The 21,548-nt window shown below is 30.6% G+C and overlaps 1 protein-coding gene across 6 annotated transcripts; it reads right to left on the bottom strand.

The window, feature by feature from the left end:
• Positions 1–556: 556 nt before the first annotated feature.
• Oscillin (glucosamine-6-phosphate isomerase Oscillin) lies at positions 557–21,375 on the bottom strand. Of its 6 annotated transcripts, XM_088224291.1 has the most exons (8): positions 21,095–21,278; positions 20,092–20,136; positions 16,728–16,967; positions 12,573–12,755; positions 11,674–11,858; positions 10,316–10,489; positions 6,223–6,259; positions 557–778 (listed from the first exon to the last, which is right to left on the bottom strand). In XM_088224291.1, exons 3-8 carry the CDS (start codon positions 16,951–16,953, stop codon positions 759–761), a joined length of 825 nt encoding a protein of 274 aa, XP_088080417.1. In that variant the 5' UTR covers positions 16,954–16,967; positions 20,092–20,136; positions 21,095–21,278; the 3' UTR covers positions 557–758. The 6 variants fall into 6 exon arrangements, with proteins under 6 accessions (XP_088080417.1, XP_088080416.1, XP_088080418.1 ...); XM_088224290.1 differs by lacking the exon at positions 20,092–20,136; XM_088224288.1 differs by lacking the exon at positions 557–778 and having other exon boundaries at positions 5,789–6,259; positions 21,095–21,272.
• Between the last annotated feature and the right edge of the window lie 173 nt (positions 21,376–21,548).

The raw sequence follows: 21,548 nt of genomic DNA, 5'->3' as shown, positions 1-21,548 counted from the left end.
ATTTGGACAAACTCGAAACATTGTTTTAGTTTAAGACTTTTGATAGAAACTAAATGGAAAAAAAAATACAGTAAATATTTATCAACAATATTTTGAGTATGTCCAAATTTTTGAAGACAAGGACTGGATTCAACTCCCCTGGGGAGCTGTTAATATTAACATATTACAACAGATATGAAGAACATTTTAGAGAAGGTAATATAGAAGTCTAGGCATCTACAGGGCTTATGACCTGTCATTGGCTGGTTTTAGTTCATATTTGAAAATCTTCAATTACACGAATCTCACCCGCATAAATAAAATGTTCAGCTCTTTAACTTCACAAACATCAAGAATTGAAGGAATATAGATGTTAAAATATGGGCAGAATGGTAAATGGTAAATGTTACACAGTGTGAAAAGTGGCCACTTAAACCAGCCAATGACAGGTCATAAGTCCTGTAGATGCCTAGACTTCTATGTTACCTTCTCTAAAATGTTCTTCATCTCTGTTGTAATATTTTAATAGTAAATATTTATATTATGTTAGTTTCTAAATGGAAAAAAAACTACAGTAGATATTTATATAAAATTTATTCCTAAAAATATATAAATATATATTGTAATATCTGTATAAAAGTTATAATAATATAATCAGATGGCAATCTTGACACAAAAAGCATAAAATACTAAACCAAATCCTTAGAATACTTTATTATAATGAGGTTGAGATTATCAAATGTAAAATTATACAAATCAATCATTGTTCGACCAACTTGCTATGTACGCTCCACAATTTCTGAAATGAAAAGTAACATCATTTTATGCAAAGTAATATTGTAAAAATTTTATTGATAATATATTCTATAATAATAATCTTAACGTTCAATAATAACAATAATTGCGCTTAAAATACAAATATTGAACCTTAAGTGGTTACAATAGCGTGCAAAATTGATAACAAACAAAGCACATGCCAATATAACTCCGATACATAAATAATATGAAGAAATAAAAACATTTTCTATTGCTATTACAATTTACATATATTATTTTACCCATAAATAATCAATTATTTAAGTGGCAACAGAAAGAAATTTAACTACATTTAATTTTATTTGTAATCAATTATATAATCTCCATCGTTATCTAGGACCTTTTGCCATCTTGTTGGTACCTATACCTTTAATTCCTTTTTCATAAAATTCAGTATCCTTTGAAGAAAAATATGCTTCTAGGTGAGTTCGAACATCAGCAACATTTTTACATCGACATTATCGACCAGAATAAATAAAAATCAGATGGTGTTATATCCGGGGAATATGGGGGATGTGGCAAAATCTCCCAGTTTAACTGCCTTATTTTTTCTTGGGTTAATCTTGCTGCATGCGGCCGGGCATTATCATGTTGCAATGTTACCCCCTTTCTGTTGACCAGACCTGGTCGTTTTACCAACAATTGGTTGTGCAATCTATCCAATTGTTCCACAGTCCCCCCAAACGCACAATAGCACCTTCTTTAAAGTGAAGGATGGTTTAGGAGTAGGTACGGCTAGTTGATTTGGAGAAAGCCATTGTTTAGTGCGCTTGTTGTTGTACAAGACGCATTTCTCGTCACTAGTAACAATCCTTCGTAAAAATGGATCACTTCTTTCTCTGCACAACAGAGATGTGCAAATTGTACGCTGTTGATCTTTATTCGTCTCCGACAATAGATGTGGGACCCATATACCCCGTCTGCAAACCTTCCCGATTTTGTGAAGATGTCATTAAACTGTTGACCAAGAAACTGTTGACCAAGTAGCCTGAAGAGTGTTTGCTATTTTCTGGATACTCAGTTTAGGATTCGTTTCCACCAATGTTTTTAAAGCGTCATTATCAAACCCTAAAAATAATTGATTACTTATGGGTACACCTAATAGTTCCGGGACTTTTCGGTAATCTGACAACCCTTCGGTCCCACAACTGTCGGAATATCAAGTGTCTATTGTATTTAAATTAACAAATTTTATTTTTTTTATTACATGGCAAATGTATATTCGAACAATGACGTATCTATCATATAGCAGCCGGAAATTGTCGTACATTTACATTTTCTTATCAATACATTTAGAAAGTAATGTTGTTAAGTCAAAATGTAATAAATTTGTAGTTACGTCATTGTTTCACCGGAATAGCCATATGTTTTTGCATGAATATTGTTAAAACAGCTGTGTTAATAACAATATAACAGTTTTTAGTCACAATGATTTGACAACAATGTTAGTTCATATAAACAGCAGAGTCAAATGTTTATTTATGCATGAATTAAAAAAACACTTTTAGATAGATATTTCAATAGAGATGAAGAAGCTACTTTAGAAAGAAATTAGAGATGGGCAATTCGGTTTTTTTATGAACATGGCAAAAACAGTTTCCGTTTCACAAATTAAGCTGTTTCGTGAAAAAGTTCAAAAATTTTTTGGCTTCCCATTTCCCTTATCGCATTAAATATTATGTTATGAATAAAAAAAATTTAAATAAGTTTTTTCTGTTCATCAATTTTTTTATTTTTTTTTTAAATAAAAAATAATATTTGCAATGTTATGGTTAATCCAAATATTTAATTTTTAGGGCCATTTTCAACGATTTGTAAATAACTCACTATTAAAAAATAGAAATCAAGTAAGGGTAGAGTAGGATTTGAACCACGGACCTTTGAGCCGTGAGTCCGAGACACTAGCCACGGGATCACAACTCTATTCAAGTTAATAAGTTATAATTTAATTTTTCAAGTTAATTAATTCAAATTAAGAAACAAAAAAGGACTAATTTTCTAAAACGTTTTTTTATATTTTTAATCATTTATTTTTGTGAAACTGTTTTAAGTGTTTCGGAAAGGTAACTGTTTTAAAACAGCAGTTACATTTTTATCACTACCTCTGAAAGGAATATGCATAACATTCACCTTTTCTGCCTTATTTAAAAAAAAATATTTCTTAAATTCATATGTTTGGACAGTGCCTGAACAATTTTAAAATAAAAAAAAATGTAAAAATTAAACACAATGCCATTCTGCCATTCTGTATCAAAAGGGCATTATTGTAAAAAATATAATACCCCTTTTGAATCTGTAACTGAACATCGCATGGAATGTAGGACTGATCAACAGAGGGCGCTGTCAAACATTATACAACAAAGAACACCAGACAGATTTCTAGTAATCTTTCAGTTGTTCTCATATAAATTACAATAATTATAAATTAAGATGATCATATTTACTTTGAAAATATTCAAACTACTGTTTTCTTCAATTACTCGATAAATCTTTTTTTTTAATTTTGACTAGAAGTAACAAATCGGCTAAAATGAATTTATTTTGAAAAAGCATTTATTGAAATGCAAAAACACCAAAATTAAAAAATATAATACTAATAAAATTATTTTCCTACTTTAGACTAAATTAATTATACAAAACATATCAGCATATCACTGATAAAACTATCTATGTGCATTATTGACTCTACTGAGAAAAATCACTTTGAATGTTCAACTCAACTAAAGTTTTTTTAACATATTTTGGATATGATAAATACTTATGAAATCATTTTAATTCCTATAAATTGATTCAATGGGTGATTTTTTAAAAAAAATATTATATTTACTAAATGGAATTAATGGTAACTTTGAAACTATAAACTATACCTCAGAAGGTCTAGAGGATTTTATCAGTTGTCAAAGCTAAAAAAACGACTATGTGTGTCAGTTAATACCAAAAATTGTTAAATCCCTGACTAAACAATTTTTCACAAACAACATTTTTCTGTAACGGATTTTTTTGCACCACAATAGGCCTTGAAGCCCAATTACAGTGGTAAATTACAGCACAATACACCCAGCCTTGAGAAAAAAATCACATTTAAATTTTTGCTCATTGGAAATCGAACCCAGACCTTCCGTATGTGAGCCAAGTGTCCTAACCACTAAACAACGGAGGCCGCCAGCAATTCACAAATTATCGCAATTCAATCAAGTTATTTAAAAGGCAAGATCTAGATTTTAAGAACGATTTAAATGTATTGTATACAAATAAAATAATAAGACATTAAACAGTAACCATGTAAAAGAAAGATTTATTTTGGATTTAACAGAGTTTAAATAACGAAGTGGATTTAACTAGTTTTAAGGAAATTTTAATCAGTCATTTATTGTCTGTGTAAGGTTGTCACCACTTTTAATATATCTTTAAAAATAAAATCTAATTTAATTTAACTGAATGGGAAAATAAAAATAAATGGAAAGAGTCACACACACTCACTGTCAAATGCAAACTAGCGGCCATATTGAAAAAATGCATCACTGTGATTGGTCACATCGGATATTGCTAGTTATAAAATAAAACACAGTATGGATGTTGCTGATTTTAATATAAAATTAAATTTCATACTGAAATTACTATAGTAAAACATTGGATCTTTCCACTTTCTAATCCTTATATTTTTATAGTTTTTCATTAAAAAATATTTTTTTACCGAAACCAGATTTTACCAATTTTGATATCCACGGACACAGATGACTGCATTTATACCTTATTTTCTTTTGTCGTTAAGAGGGTTTTATCAGTATAATGACGATATATTTTTTATGGACACAATGATTGTTAATGTTAAAATATAAATGTAAATTATTACGGTCTCACTTTCATAAAATGTTTTAATCTCCCAACTTAAAATGTAAAATGATAATATAATTATAAAAAATGCTTAAATAAAATAATGCAATACAAAAAGCTTTTAAATTTAAAGTGCTAAAATTTGCACTAACAAGCTTTAACTTAAAATTAAGTGCAAAACTTTTATGGACGCCCAATTTTAAAAAATGCACAAGTCCAATTTTATCGGTTTTGAGTTGGCAACACTGCCATGCAGAGCATTTTGTGAACTATATATTAACCTAATAGATTTTTCATTAAAGAATACCCATATCAAATTTTATACTTGAAAAATGATTTAAAGATATTATTTCAATTTTTAAAAATCCCTAAGTTCTGACCTTAGGCTTAAGTCCACTTTTTTATAAGCAATAATTTTGTAACTAAACGTGTAACAATTGTGTGTGTTTTTATCTTAAAATAAAGAAGAAGAAAAACTTTACAATACATATTTAAAAAATTTCGAAATTCTGTCATTTAACATTTCAGGAACAAAATAAACACTTAAACTTGAAATATCTCAGAACTATAAAAAGTCCATTTTTATAAGTCCATTAGGCAATTTTTTTTAATTGGGCATCCAAATAAACAAGCTAAACTTAAAATAAACAAGCTAAACTTAAAATAAACAAGCTAAACTTAAAATGAACAAGCTAAACTTAAAATGAACAAGCTAAAACATAGAAGAAGTATAAAAATAATTATGCTCACAAGATGCTAATCAAATGGACATTCGGGGACACGGTGGAGCCTAACCTCTCATTTTCAAATAAAGAAATAAATTAAAATATATACAAAAATAATGCTAACATTCATTTATTATGGAAAAAAAAGTTGTTATAAATAAATTTTAAATACTGCATTTAAGTACATATAACATATTTTAAATATTTGTGTAAATATAATGCTACTAAATAACAAAATTAAATGTAAAAGCGCACATTTCTAAAGAAACCTGGCTTTTTATTAATGTTTATTGATCTTTCATATTTTGAAATACTATCGATGAAAAAATCATTTCAATAAAAAAAGTAAAATTTGTAACTATTCCGATCCTCTATCCATTCTGTTTTACTACCTATATTAATTTATATATACTATTTTTTTTCTCTTTAAAAGATTTTGGGGGCCATTTTCAGCTAGTCGTAAGTATTCAAAAATGGGAACCAAGTGTGATAGAATGGGATTTAAACCTCAGACTTCTGATCGGTGAGTCCACGACACTAGCCACGGACCACTACCTGATTAGTTTTTTAATACCACTCGGCACATTTATAAAGATATGAAAATGTCTAACACCTTTGTACCTTTCTGTCGGGCAACCAACTAGATGAAATAAGTCAATCCCACATTTACATATTGTTAATTTACAACAAACACTTACTAAAATCTTGAGATTAATTTAATCAACATTTGATTTTGTGATAATGTCGGAATTAGGGATGAAAGGATGCACCGTGTTAGGAATGAAAGGATGCAGTAAAATAATGCATTGGTTAATAAGTGCACACGGACACGGCTAGTGAATAGAGCGCTGAAGAGCCAAAGGAATACCTTCTTCTATCAACTTCTGGTGTACTCCGCTAAGAGCCTAGGGACCATAAAAAAACACACGCAAATCAATACAATAAAACAGGGTAAAAATAATTCAATCAAAAACAAAATGTTCAGTCTTATGCTCGTATTATATGGGTCGGAAAATGTTTTTTGTGCAATAATTCTGTTGAAAGATGGCCAAAATATGATATTTATGTTTGTCCTTTTTTAGGGATACTGATGAATATCACCAGATTTTTCGGCATTTTGTGTAGACACACCACACCTATGGTGGAAAAAAAACCCGGATAAACAAATGTTCAGTGCCTGACACTAGAATTAGGCTTGTAAACTAAAATTCCGATTTTTCAAAGCCCATCAAACCTCGCCTTCAAAATTCATAAAATATGATAATACGGTAAAACCCCAGCTATCCGGATTAATGAGAGTCGGATTTTATTGCTTTTGAAATAATACCGCAAATGGGTATCACATTAAATGCAAAGTGAATTGCACAATAAAATTTAAAACTTTTCCGTTATTTTTTATTTCCTGATATTTGGGAATCCGGATGACTGGACCTCAGATAAACAGAATTCTAGTGTTATATAACCTTTAATTCTTTAATAAAATTTCGATTGCGTTTTATTTAACATATGTGATTCTGCGCTAAGCACAAGAGGCTTCTCTTTTTTGGTGCGGTATTTCGTTTAGTTTTTTTTATTTGTACTTTTCGCTTTATACGTATTATATATATTTAAAATGTAACTGTTTTCAAAAGATTTACAATAAATAAATAAAAATATCATGTTTTGCCATCTTGAGATTTGGAACAGAATTCATGTGCCAAATCTTGGACCATTTTACACTGCTGTTTTACACGGGGCAGTTACTGGTATTAAAAATTATGCGTAAGCATGCACAGTGCGTAGATGTTTTGGTGCGATGACAGAAAACGAGCAGTTTCACTGTTGACAAAATGAGCTATCTTGTGACGACATGACTTCTGATAACTGACAATATATTCTGCAATCAAGAATCAACATCGGGTTTTTGAAATAACATGGATCGTGAACCTTATTGAAAATCGATATTTTCAGAAAAGAAAAGCAGGCGTGAAGTGAACATGGGCAGTTAAACAAATAAAACCAAGAATAAATAAAGTGAAAAAAGTAACAAAAAATATGCGTTGACAGTTGAAGTTGACAGTTAACAGTATCACAGGCATGAGATGTGCGTGCAGAATAATAAGACGTGTTCTATTTTTTGTGAATTAAACCACCAATTTCATCCAATTTGCGTATTGTAATACGACACAATATTCATTGGGTCAAATCTTGCACAAGATCTTGTACCATTTTCTGACCCACGTAATACGAGCTTTAGGCAGATGCCTCAACAGGTAATGAAAATATTTTTTTGACAGAAGTCTCATTAGGAAATGTGGAAGTTTAAGCTTTAAGTAGGTTTTAAATGGACAGAATAGTGAATTAATTTTAAAAACATATTACAAGTGTATGGAAGGGGTAATAAATAAGTCAATTTATCTACTTTTGTAAAAATTTGTTTCACAAGTGTTCCAAAACATAAAAGACAAATAATGTTATTAAAGATATTTTACATACTCATTGTATACAAATATAATAAGTAATTTGAAAAGAAAACATATTTCACACACAGAATTGTTTTCTTCATCTGCCTGAACACGAAAAACTTCCACATTCCCTAATAATTCCTTCAAATTTGTTTGAATATCTGTCAAGAATAATTCCTTTGTCTATTTAGAATTAACTCTAAGAGGGCGAAAATCTACAAATCCTACCTTAATTTTTCTACAAATATTTAGGCGTACTCAAAATACTATTAAATTTAATAGCGGTTTTGAAGATGAAAAAATAAGAATATATGAGCGTATTCAGAGACAAAACTCAAGATGAGGAAAACACAATCTACTGTCCTCACCTTCAAACTATTCTTTGCATATGAGATTAGAATGTACTTTTACCTCTAAATAGTGGATTCATATCAGATTCAGATTCATTCAGGGAACAAAAATGAGGTGTGTTAATAAAAACAGCATTCTGCACTTGTTTGCAAATATTTTCTTAGTAGTTTTCCCAAACTGCAAGGATAATCTGTTATTTAATTAATAATTGTTGCCAGAAGTTACTCTCTGTTTATATATTATTGCGATTAATCGGTAAATTATTGACTTATTTTAAATTAATAGGTGGTTGGAAGCAGGATCACCTAGAGTGGTAGAACAATAAGAGGAGTCGACAACATACATCAAGTAAGGCTTGCGTTTAACAAAAAATCAAAGATTTTTGAGTCAAATAATATAAACCTAAAACTCCGCAAGCAACTTACCAAGACACAGGTATGGAGCATATTGATGCGCGGTTGTGAGACACGGTGTCTTACCAAAAGAAATAAAAAAACACTAGAGGCCTTTGAGATGTGGCGCTACAGAAGAATATTGGGAATTTCCTGGAGAGACCACATCACTAATGATGAGGTTCTCAGTAGAATCGAAAAAGGGAGGCACCTAATTGAAACCACCTCGGAGAGACGAGCCCAGTGGATCGGCCACATTATTCGCCATGGGGGTCTCCCGCACGACATAATAGAGAGAATGGCTGAGGGGACAAATCACAGAGGGCCCCCCCAACGGGAGTATAATATGGTTTTGGTTTTTGTTCTGTAAAGTGAGAGACTACCCTTGTTGCATTGAATAAAAAATGCACGAGATACTGCCATTTATGTTCCAAAACTATTGATATCATTCTAACTTTGCTAGAATTCCACTCGTCCATGCGCTTTGTAGCTGCACGATGATTGGTTATCTAGCTTTCATATACCAACTTAAAAATACCTAAATTTTATATTTTTTATTAATATCCCTACAGAGATGAGGAAGAATTTTTTCAAATTCAGGATTATGGATATTCGAGCGTTTACAGGGCTTACGACCTGTCATTGGCTGGGTTAAGTGGCCACTTTACGTTTTACAACATTCCCCATTCCGCTTATTAGCGAATATCGACACAGAAAACATTTTAATTTTTGTATATATCTTATTAAATGAGAAACCATTCACTAGCGTGTTGGAGCGCCATCTATGTATTGATATTAAATTTTATAAATGGGGTCTAGAATTCCAATCGTCTATGCGCTTAGTAGCTGCAAGACGTGTTGTAATATTACTCCTTTTTATTATTCATATTATTTTTTTTATTTTTTTTAGTATCATTAATACACTAAATTTATTTGTCAATTTTTTAAATGTGTAAATGGGGGCTAAATTTCTAACTGTCTATGCGCTCTGTAGCTGCAAGACGTCCTGTAATCTAGCTCCTATCTGTTATATTTTTTTATTGATCTTAATTGAAAACGAGGAACTAGAATCCCAACCGTCCATGCGCTCTGTAGCTGCAAGACGTCTGGGATATTTATTAATTGTACAGCGCCCTTGAGGTGATTTTCACAAAAATGGCGCTATATAAATTATCCAACTATATATATATATATAAAACCTTTATAGTTGTCAATAATAGTCTTGATATATTTAACACTCCAAAAGAGAACTAATAGGCTTGATTCAGAATAATAGAAAATAGATGTTTTGTCTTCTTTTGCTCTTTATTTCTCGTCATCAAATCAAATGCAATTTTCCACTCCTACTGTCCTTCATTCATTCTTTACCACTCCTCATCAATTTCCTTCATTTCCTTCCCACTATCTCCTTGTTTGTCCACATTTCTTTTATTCTTTTTTTTTATTTTAATACATAGTATATTTATTATTTATATAGTTTGAACCGTCGTCGCTTTATTTTAGTAAAATTAAGTGAATGCATGTTATTGGATGGCAGGCCCTATCATTTTTTCATATTTTCTATTTATAATCATTCAACTTGGACATCTGTTTGTATTTTAAATAAATCAAATAAAATAAAAATAGTATTTTTGTTCGTTTATCTGTCCCCATATCTTATTAATTCCAAACCAATGGTGGAGATTTCCGTCTTTGCTTTAACACGTCTCAAATTAATATGATACCATGTTAACTTGATGCGCGGGGAATAAATACAAATGCGAATGTGCGTTACCTTAAAATATTTAACAGTCTTGACTCTCAGTTCCAGGGTGGCGTCTTCATCACAGATCATGAGGGTGTGCGGGTGCTGTTGGAATGCAGAAACAGTCCACATATGGTTAACACCTTCCTCTATAGCCTTGTACAGGGCAAACGCCTTGTGGGTCCCGGTAATTAGGATCATAACCTGCAAAACCATGAGAATTTCAATTAAAGGCAAGTAGACTTAAATGTCAATAGAAATAATTATTCACTGATTATGAAGTTTTTTGCTTTATTTTATAACATTTATAACTCACAACCTATTATGCGAAACGTCAAACGAATATAACTTGTGAAGGAGTGAAGTAAGGTTCTGATTGCTGATTGTTATACACACATATATACAAACATATACACGCTCATATGCATCCACATACAAACATATACATGTCAAAATACGGGTGTGCAAGATATTAAACATTATCCAGAAATATTGCAACCATCGTCTACGTATACTTGGGAAGTGGCATGTTCCAGAATCGAGATGTTCAGCATAAAAGGGTATATTTTTTTAGTAAAAATACCTATAAAAACTATTGTTTTTATCTAATGCCTATTTCTTATATTTCTTACTATAGTATTGAGTGAGTTTCTAGAAATCATTTCAATTATGTTTTTATTTATATATTATTTTTCTGTTGATTTCAATGATACTCTTATTTTGTTTTTTTTAATACTACTATATTTTACTATTATTTTGTTGATTTTAATGATACCATTATTTTGTATATTTGATTATGTGTGATTCTTAATTTGTATAATTTATATTTTAAAAATTATTTCTGATCATCTTTTTTGCATTGTATTCTTTGGAATTTTATTATTTATTACATTTACCTTTTTATTCTAGATTGTTATTCTATGTCAGTATAATTTGATCTAATTAATTTTACTGTGTATTTTTATTGTTATTTATTGTGGCTTGACACGGGCATAGCCTAAAAAGCCTTAATAAGTTCATTAATATTTAAACTAGTGTAATTTTGAATGAATAAATAAATAAATGCATGTTTTTTTTTTTTTAATTGCATGATTTTTCAAAAACATAATTTTAAATTGGCAAAATTACATGATTTCCTCATTTTTTGTGCGTTTTACTAAACAACAGCCTTAAGATTTACTGTCTCGATACATACTGCTGAAGATAGCGTTTGAAATCGCCTCCCTGGTGATGTTGACTGAAGAGCAAATGTCACATTATTTTAACCAAATATTTCTTTAAGCTAATTTTAATTTTAACTCGAAACTAGTCTAAGTTTGGTAAGTAGGGTTTTTCAAATAAGTTATTCCTTTAGGTACTATTAACTACGGATTAAATTTCTTACAAACCTCTTTAGCGTCCATGACAGTACCAACTCCTACGGTGAGCGCCTGTTTGGGGACCTTGTTGATGTCATTACCAAAGAAGCGAGCGTTAGCCTCCAGAGTATCCTGAGCGAGAGTCTTCACCCGAGTCCGAGAAACCAAACTGGAACCAGGCTCGTTGAAAGCGATGTGACCATCCGGACCAATCCCTAAATAAATAAATTATAAGTATCATAAACAAGCTATATCATCCCAAATTTAACCTTAACCGAGATATTTATTTATTCAGAGAAAGAGTTGAGAGATTGGCAACCAATATATATAAAAATGGACTTGGAATGTCTATACGATATATTGCTACAATGAGGAAGTTCAGTGTTTTTTTTTAATTTGTTATTGGACTATGGAACTAAGCAAATTTTTTTTTCATACTTTTATGCATCGTATTATCAGCACTAATATTTTTTTAAAGTTTGGTAGTTTTGAAATTACTCCATGTGTAATGAAGTTCTCTTCGGTAAGTTCTTCTGATTGGATTCCCGTAAACCAGAAATCTATCACAACACTACATCATTGGTTGATTCAGAAAAAGTAATGACATTGTTTTTATTCATTTTCAAGAAACTCCGCCGTTGCCGGCTGAGGAGAAACGAAGCGAATGTTGCAGGGAGCCAAACCTCGATATGGAAAGTAGCAGAGATAATAAATTGTATATTGTAAATAAACTAATTCCAAACCATCGTTCTAGCGTCATATTGTCCCACTCAAGGACAATACAGTATACTGTGAAAGAAGTTCGGTTCGTAACTAAATCATATGAGTGTAAAAAGTTGAGTTGTATGCATCCATATTAAAGTAAAATCATTTGTATTCTGTAGTAAGTACACATTTATAAGCAAATAAGTGAAAATAATAATATTTACCTCCGATAAAGAGTTCGATCCCGCCAGCTTCTTCGATCATTTTCTCAAAGTTATCGCACTCAGCAACAAGATCTGGTGCATTGCCATTCAGCACATGGACATTCTCTGGATTAATATCAATGTGCTTGAAGAAATTATTCCACATGTAGAAGTGGTAGCTCTCAGGGTGATTTCTTGGCAGATCTAAACATAAATAAACATTTTTAATGTACACTGTTTTGAGTATGTCCAAATGTTCATAGACATGCTGGATTTCCTCCCTGAGGAATTATCTAGATCTAAATTTGTTGCAACAGAGAGGGAAAACATGTTTTTTTTTTCAAAATAGCAGAAAACCCTTCATTTCAATTTGAGATATAATTTTTTGATTTTCTCTTAAATATTTTAGTTGTTTTATATCTGTTTATGCTATTCTATATCTTGTTTTTCTGATTATTCAAACTTTGTAATGGTCACATGGCAGGTTAGGTATTGCAATACCCGCCCAACTGAGCTGGAATAAAACTTATTATTATTATTTTAATAAATTATTTAATAAGTAAACTAGTGAAACATTTTTATATATTTCTTTTTATTCCTTGATCCCACATTCCTCGTAATTTAATAAAGAAGTTCGGTGATTTTTTGTTCTTTGTTAATAGACTATTAAACAAAGCCAAAAATATATTTTTATGTATCGTATTATCAGCGCTATGATTCAGAAATCTGAAATTGCTCCGCGTGTGAAGTCTCAAATTCTCTTCCACTTCTTCTTGGTCAGTTCTGTCGATTAGTCCGTTGACGGTAGTGACGTCGTTCAAAGCAATTCGTTTGTATAAAAATATTTTTTTCTTACTACAGTCGAATTTGGTTATTACGAGGAAGATGGGAACACTTGAATTTGCTCACTATAAGCGTTACTCGTTATACCGGAAAAAGGTTTTTTTTTATACAATCGGTATTGCACATTGTTACTAAGTAAATACATATGTGTACATATAATTCATACAGATTTTTTTTACAGGGGTTAGGTTTTAACTGATCTGGTCTAGAACTCATTTGATATCACCCACTTGTAATGTTTCCTGTGTATTAAAATAAGCCTAGAATATTAAAAGATTTTTAAAAAACCCTTAAAAACCCCAGAACGAGCATGTCATTCATAAACTACAAAAGCAGCTGTAAATTGTAACACTGTGCCGAACCGGCACTTACTAAGTTCACAAAGCTTGGATTTTTTAAAAACCATGTGTGTTCATTTTTGAATATTGTCTGCGAAAAATCCAATTAGGTACTTAGACACTTACATAGCTATCATAAACATAATCCGATCATTATCCTTTACATTAGCCGACCCGTTTGGATTTTATTACTTAGGTTCTTATTTCGAGAATGATGTTTTTGACAATTGAAGATTTTTTGTGTCATTTTTGATAAAATTTTTGTTCGGTATGTCCGAGAAGTAGCTCGTTATAACAGTGAATAATTGTATGGAGAAAATCATGAACTAAAATGTCAACTAGTGATCGTTAAAACCGAGTTCAACTGTATTTCAAGACACTTTGATGTACATTTTAATGCTCTAATTTTTCCACGCATAAGAAAACATTTTTTATGTCCAATTTCCATAGGGCTGAAGTTCCTCATTGTGGATAACAAAAGTATTTTTACAAATAAATTTATAAATACAAGCTGTAATCTGCTCATCAACTCTAGTTAGCTAATTATCTATAATTGGCCTATAATTTTGATTTATTTGTAAATGTTATTTTATTTAAATGAATAACAGCCGTTATTAAAAATGTGTTTATTTATTTATTGAGTTGTAATTTTTATAAATTTTTCCCCAGTCTATTTGATTGGCTAGAAGTTATTTCTATTTGCAATAAGTCCACCAAAGTGCATATATTTTTTTACATGAAGTTTAAATAAATATATGAAATTTTGAAAACGTAGCAGCTTCAACAGTTTCCATGTTCATCTCGGCGCCTGTATCATGTATTTTTCACCAGAGATTATACACATCCGCACATTGGCCCGCACCAAGAGACGAGGGACACTGAACAACCCACGAACATGTAGGCAGTGTAGCAATTACATTGCCAATACTGGTAAACGTATTGGCCAATGCGTAGAGCTGCCTTTATATTAAAAGGTCCTGCAATCATCTTATTTTGACGGGCTTACCATTATAAATTGTGTCAACAAAACAACTTGATTTTTCAATGACCTACCATTTTTATCTCAATCATTGTGACTTCACACTGTGTGTGTTTAAAAAATATTTAGACCATGATGAAAATTGACAATATGTAATTGTTTTTTTAATTGTCAGATAACAAATGAATTGACCTACTGATTTGTGACAGTTATTTTATCTTTAAAAAACATAATGTAAAATGTTTCATGTGAATATAACATTCCTCTAATATTGCAAGAAATTAAAGTACCATAATTTTTATCTCATTAATGGGCGAGCTGAGTAAGTGACACAAATATTAGCAATGCTTTTATGGCTATAAGTAGATAACTTAAACAATAAAGATAACTGTTACAATAATCTACTTTCTTAACATTCATTAGTTTATTGGGGAATAATGTGCATTTATTAAAGAAATAAATGCGCATCATCATCACACCCTTATCCACACCTGATGGTGCATAGTGCACCGGATTGGTAAACCAAATGCAATGTACCTCAATCATCGGTTACGCGAAGGGAAGAGAATCAGTCTAAAGCTTCAGACGCCACCCCTCTGTCAAAAGTGCCGTAAGTATAAAAAAAAATGTGGGGTTTAGTGTGACATTTAAAAGGATATGACAAACTTCCATAACTAAAAAGATCATTATAACCGCAAACGGAGTGCATAATGGCACTCTAGCATGATATTATTTATTGGTTGGTTGGAAGAAATTGCCATTTGGCAATAAGCCCGCCAATGTACAAATAACATTATGTACAAAAAGTTAAATAAATAAATATTTATCTGTAATCTTTTATTAAACTACCTTAAATCAATACTATTACTCAATGGGAAAAAGGAATAAAGGGGAAAGAGGGGAGGAGGAGAGATTGAGGAAGAGAAGGAAGATGTTTCTTCATACGTGATTTAAACAGAGATACTGCGGTAACATATTTGATAGTGGAAGGGACATGATTCCAGAGTCGAGCCTCATGGACAATATATGAGTTAGAGAAGAAAGAGGAATTGTAGATGGGTACAAAGAGGATGCTTTGAGAATTAGAATGAAGAGGTAAGCGTTTAAATTTATCATGGAGGTATATAGGTGCATTAGAACTGTGAAGTACAGTGAACAGAAGTGAGAGATAGTGATAGTCTCTCCGCTGTCTAATTTTGAGCCAGTTTATGTAATATAGTATATTTTATGTCCACCTTCTCAGAAATCGGAGCGGGAACCTCAAGCATGGTAAGCAAACACGCCAATAACTACACTACAAAACAGACCTAACTCGTCTTTTTCCTTTTTCTGTATTTTTTTATTTAATTTATTTCTTAAGTTAGCTTATATTACATAGTATATAAACTAATATTTACACTTACTTTACTTACATTTCTATTTACATCATCTTACAGTAAACATAACCTTTCTTTTTAAATTCATTCAAACTCTTTTCATTTTTCATACATTCAGGCATCTTTTTTCATACATTTTCAAACCTTAATACATAACAAAATTTTGGGATTCTGTTTTTTTTAATGGCAGCCTTACACTATCCTTAATTCTAGTAATATAATAAATAAACATTATAATAATAAATATGTACATTTCTCTTCTCCTCCTTATCCTCTCTTCGAGCATTCTTGTCCTAATCCCGCCCAATTTACAATAACTTAATATTCTTAAAATAAATATTTAAAAAATTATTTGATTATTGAGTACATGAAAATAACATTTTTATATATATAAATTATATGTATTTATTTGATATGTAATATATTTTCTTTACTAACTTTGTATACTATGTGGAAATCTGTTATTAGTTCTGAGTTTATACACTATATCTGTTTGTTTACTATAAATATGTATGTAGAACTGTTGATTTCCCAAATAAAATAAAATATACGCATGTGTTGTCAGAATCCATCAAGTTAAAAACTTTTGTTCAGGATTCTGGTTTTATTTCGCACACAATACACAACAAATTTCACTTACCTACATACTCGTCCATGTTAAAGGTCTTCACATATTTAAAAGACACCTTCTGAGCCTTGTAAAACTCAATGAGTTTCTTGTACATTCCGAGTGGTGTTCCTCCAGTGGGTAATCCGAGTACAAAGTATTTGTCAGGGCCGGCTCCGAACTCATTGATTCTCTTCATCACGTACTTGGCAGACCACTCCGCCACCACTTCCGAAGAGTCTAATATCACAAGACGCATGGTGATGAATTAGGCTGGAAACAAAATGTCAGTATTTTATTATAAGATGTTTTAATCTGTAACTAATTTATTTAATTCAATACAGCGATTTCCAACCCTTATGTTACTACACTTCCCTGTTTGATAACATAAATATGAGGAGTACACGGCAAAAATTGGCTAATAAACAAATAACGAATTTTACAGAAGAGCCAAAAGAAGAATAAAATCTTATTTGTAAGACACTTGGTCCACATATTTTTTTAAAACATGTTTTTATTCATGTAAAATATATTTTTACATACAATCACAAAAAACTCTATGTGAATTGTTCTGTTAATAAACCATTTTTATTACTACTGTTATAATTATTGTTAGTATAATTATTTTGTATAATTTATTAGCTATTACTTTATGAAAATAAAAATGTTTTACTTAATAATCTTTAGCAATATTCAAAATATTGTTAATAATAGTCACAAAAAGGTGAAAATTGAATTTACACCAGTGACAAAAAACACTTTTACAGTACTTCGAAGCTCAATAGTAAATTTCTTGAGCATTTATATTAGTATTGATACAGTATATTGACTTTAAATGAGAGGTAAAATTAAATTATGTAGGATTAGTAAAATTTCAATGTTTCAATGTGACGCCTAGTTAACAATCTCTTAAAGAAAAGTGCCATTAATTTTGATTGATATGGATGGCAAGTTTCATAACGAGTGTCATAAAAACATAATGTGGCAATTAAAAATGTGCGGCAAACTTCTAGCATACTTGATAGTATAATATTTATTTATAGGCAGTTAAAATTAAATGGTTTTCCTATACCAATATTTCCCTGTCTAGGTGGATGATAAATACATTTCTGCGTGTGGAATTAGAATCAGGGATAAAAGTTTTCGACTTGATGCCAAAAACAGGTAAAAATCCTGAAAAAAGAAATCGACTGTGGATAAATCGGCTTCTTGAAAAAAACATTTTAAATCAATCGTAACTAAGACCCAGACGGTTCGTGGCAAAAGTATTGGCATAATAGTGTGATGTTACTCAGTAAAATATTATGTGTATTGTATCATTTTAAATCACTACAGTACCTACACACATTTGTATTCACTCGTTAACCTGATTGAGCATTAAAAAATCACATATTTCACAATTTTTATATTCAACTTTCAATACTTTTAGTGTTTTTACTATAATACCTACATATGTCAACAATGTTTTGAGTTTGCCCAAATTTTTGTAGGCAAAGACTTAAGCTAGGGTTTCCTAGGACAGCGGCGCCCGTATTTTAACGGCCGTAGTTAACGGTGATGCGGTAGACAGCCGTCGTAACGTCGACTAGAGAGTGGTTTCCTAGAAAAACGGTGTTAAATAGTGTTGATAACACCGTTTTCCTAGGAAACCACACTCTAGTCACTGTTACGACGGTTATCCACCGCATCACCGTTCACTACGGCCGTTAAAATACGGGCACCGCTGTCCTAGGAAACCCTAGTTTAACATATGTATTACTATAGCAGTGATATATTATATTTACTGCAGTTGTAAATTATTGTATAAATAAATCTGTTGTATTATGGCACTTCCTTAATGTGTTATAATCATTCATGAAAGGTAAATATGATTATGAAAAAAAAAAAATAAATTAATAACATTCTTTAAAAAAAAATTATACACATTTACTTACATTTCTTGATGAAATTGCTTATTAGTTTTATAAATAAAAACACGCATTTTTTAATAATACATACTTTTTTATATACCTTTTTTCATTTTCTCACTTTAATTTTGCTCCCTTGAAAAGTGTAAAAAGGGGGTTTTACTGTAGTATTATTTCAGATTTTAAAAGGTTTCTTCAACATTTACTTCTCTCTATACGAGATAGTCTTCTTTGTATATTCATCATTATTATCATTCCCTTTCCGCACCTGATGGTGCATAGGGCACTGCATTGGTACACCAATCGCAGCGTATCTTGATCATTTTTGTTACATGAAGGTAAGATGATCAGTCTTACACTTCAGGTACCAGTCCAGGAACTATGAAATATTCTAGTGTAAAAACACCTTTTTAAATAAATATTTCATGTCAACCATGTCGAGAATCAAACCCGATACCTCTCGCATGGTAGGCAAACGCGCTGACCACTGCACCACGAGGCCGACGTATATTCTCACATGTAAAAAAAAGGGGTTTGAGAGTTTAAGTTTTTTGCCAGTATACCCATGTTATTATGACATACTTATTATATTATATACATACTTATATATTATATAATATACATTCTTATATATTTTATAATATACATTCTTATATATTATATAATATACATTCTTATATATTTTATAATATACATTCTTATATATTATATAATGTACATTCTTATATATTACATTTATACTTATCATATAACATACATGCATTATAAATATATTTCTTAACACTTATAAAAATATCACATGTGCACACTTTTGCAAATACGTTCCTATATTATAATTTTTTCTGCCGCAACATATCGGTTCCTTAGAACGGGCATTGCCTACATAGGAACCGATAGATCCTTTTAAGTTTTCCGCTATACCGCACTCCTCCGCTTGTTTGATTTTTATTATTGTTATTATTATGGATAACTTATATAGCGCCATTTTCGTAATATAATACCTGAAGGGTGCTTTACATAGTGATCATATAGATAAAAAAAAAAAATTGAAGCTTTTAAATTTGTAATTTAATTAAAACAATTTATTTTGTTGTCACATGCTACGAATTTATTCAAATGATTTAGAGTACAAGTGGGGTTTAAGTTTTTTTCGAAACATCACTTCACTTTCACAGCCTCGCACTTCTGCTGGGAGATCATTCCATGCCATAGGGCCTGCGACCGCAAATGCACGTTCACTAAATTGATCCTCAGTGTTCAAGTAGAATATTTGTCTGTAATTTTGCTTATGTAATTTTTCTAATATATAAATAAATATGAAATAATAAACACTTATTTGGCGCAGAAAAAGCATCTTATCAGAATTGGAAATAAATCATCTTACAATCAAAAGCTTATCAATGTGTCGCGGCGATGAAGTAAAAGAATTCAGAATGTACTATCGTCTCAAACACACGTCGAAATAAAAATTCAATTAAGGCTACACTAACCTGTATTTCCCTCTAACTTGGTAAATTAAATATGTTGTCATTAAACTACAATTAAAAACATAATAATTAATTAGTATTTTACAGGATTCAATTGACAGCTGCTTAATCTATAACATAATAATGTGGGAGCAATGACTTTATAATGATAAAACTAGTATTTTCTCATATACAGAGGTAAACAATAATATTTAAAATCTTTATTAATCGCAATATCACCACAACCACAATTCCCTTTCGGCACCTAATGATGCATAGGGCACTGCATTGGCACACCAATCGCAGCGTATCTTGATCATTTTGTTACATGAAGGTAAGATGATCAGTCTCACGCTTCAGGCACCAGTCCAGGGACTATAAAATATTTTTAGAGTAAAAACACCCTTTTAAATAAATATTTCATATCAACCATGTTGGGAATCGAACCCGAGACCTCTTGCATGGTAGGCAAACGCGCTGACCATTACACGGAGAAATATACAACATTATAATTTATTTATTTTTTTAAATCAGGTTTATTTGGATAAATGGTGGACATAATTTTATAAATAGCTTGTAAAGAAAAATAATACATTTTTCTGTTGATATCACAAAAAAATCTGTGTTAGTAATTATCAATTACGTTTAAGACGTCTTTGAATGTGTAAATTAATGACAAGATGTTTTTTTAGAAATACTTTCACAATTTTTACAACAAAATCAGTCAAATATTACTAAATAAAAAAATGTGCGTTTAATTCTAATAATATTCTTGATAGAATCCACTTTAGTTCCGGTAATCATACTGGATTTGTTACATTACAGCAATATTAAACGGATTAAACTTACTTGTTTACAATTTAATATAACCTAACATAATTAATAAAAAAATATTTTACTGTGAAGAAGGATAATGTAATTGATAATCTTGTTGTATTATATTTGATATGGCTCAGTGATTGACCTCAATAACAATTTTACGGTTGAATGACCACGAAACCACGCAAATATTGAAAATAATACTTACTGTACAGAAAACTGAACGGGCGGCAATTGCAAACTGTACGGCGTCAAAATGAATACTGTATTTAAAAACTATAGGCTTCGATATTTATTAAAATTCTGATTTCATTATCTTTCTTATCGGTTTAGAACTTTTCAACGAATACTTGAATACTCAATACTGTCACAAATTGAAATTAATTGTTTAGGACACCACAGATAAAAATATCCAAGTCCCAAATTTAGTTTTTCATAGAAATATTATCACTCAAGATCACAACATATTTATTATCTACTTTTTTTTTTTTATACATGTTAAAATAAACAGAGCCTACCTTCGCTTTTTTTTTAGTGTTTCTCAAACGTTTTGCTGATAATTATTTTATAATTTTCATGTCAAATTCAAGGTCTAAGATGTGACTCATGTTATTAGTTTTAAATGAAGAATGACTACCTTTGCTTTTAAATTATTACATGAA

Source organism: Micrasema longulum, unplaced genomic scaffold (genome assembly GCF_059751315.1).
Source record: "Micrasema longulum isolate JH-2025_06_02 unplaced genomic scaffold, ASM5975131v1 h1tg000278l, whole genome shotgun sequence".
NCBI classification, from domain to species: domain Eukaryota; kingdom Metazoa; phylum Arthropoda; class Insecta; order Trichoptera; family Brachycentridae; genus Micrasema; species Micrasema longulum.
Note: the sequence above shows the minus strand (reverse complement) of the source record. Positions and strands in the feature narration are given on the sequence as shown.

Excerpts from the sequence above, each read along its gene's own strand:
- Oscillin (XM_088224287.1), bottom strand. The coding sequence starts at position 16,953 with ATGCGTCTTGTGATATTAGACTCTTCGGAAGTGGTGGCGGAGTGGTCT. Across the intron at positions 11,859-12,572 it reads GATCGAACTCTTTATCGGAG|GGATTGGTCCGGATGGTCAC; the intron begins GTAAATATTATT and ends TTATTTATTTAG. Across the intron at positions 10,490-11,673 it reads CTGTCATGGACGCTAAAGAG|GTTATGATCCTAATTACCGG; the intron begins GTTTGTAAGAAA and ends ATGGTTTTGCAG.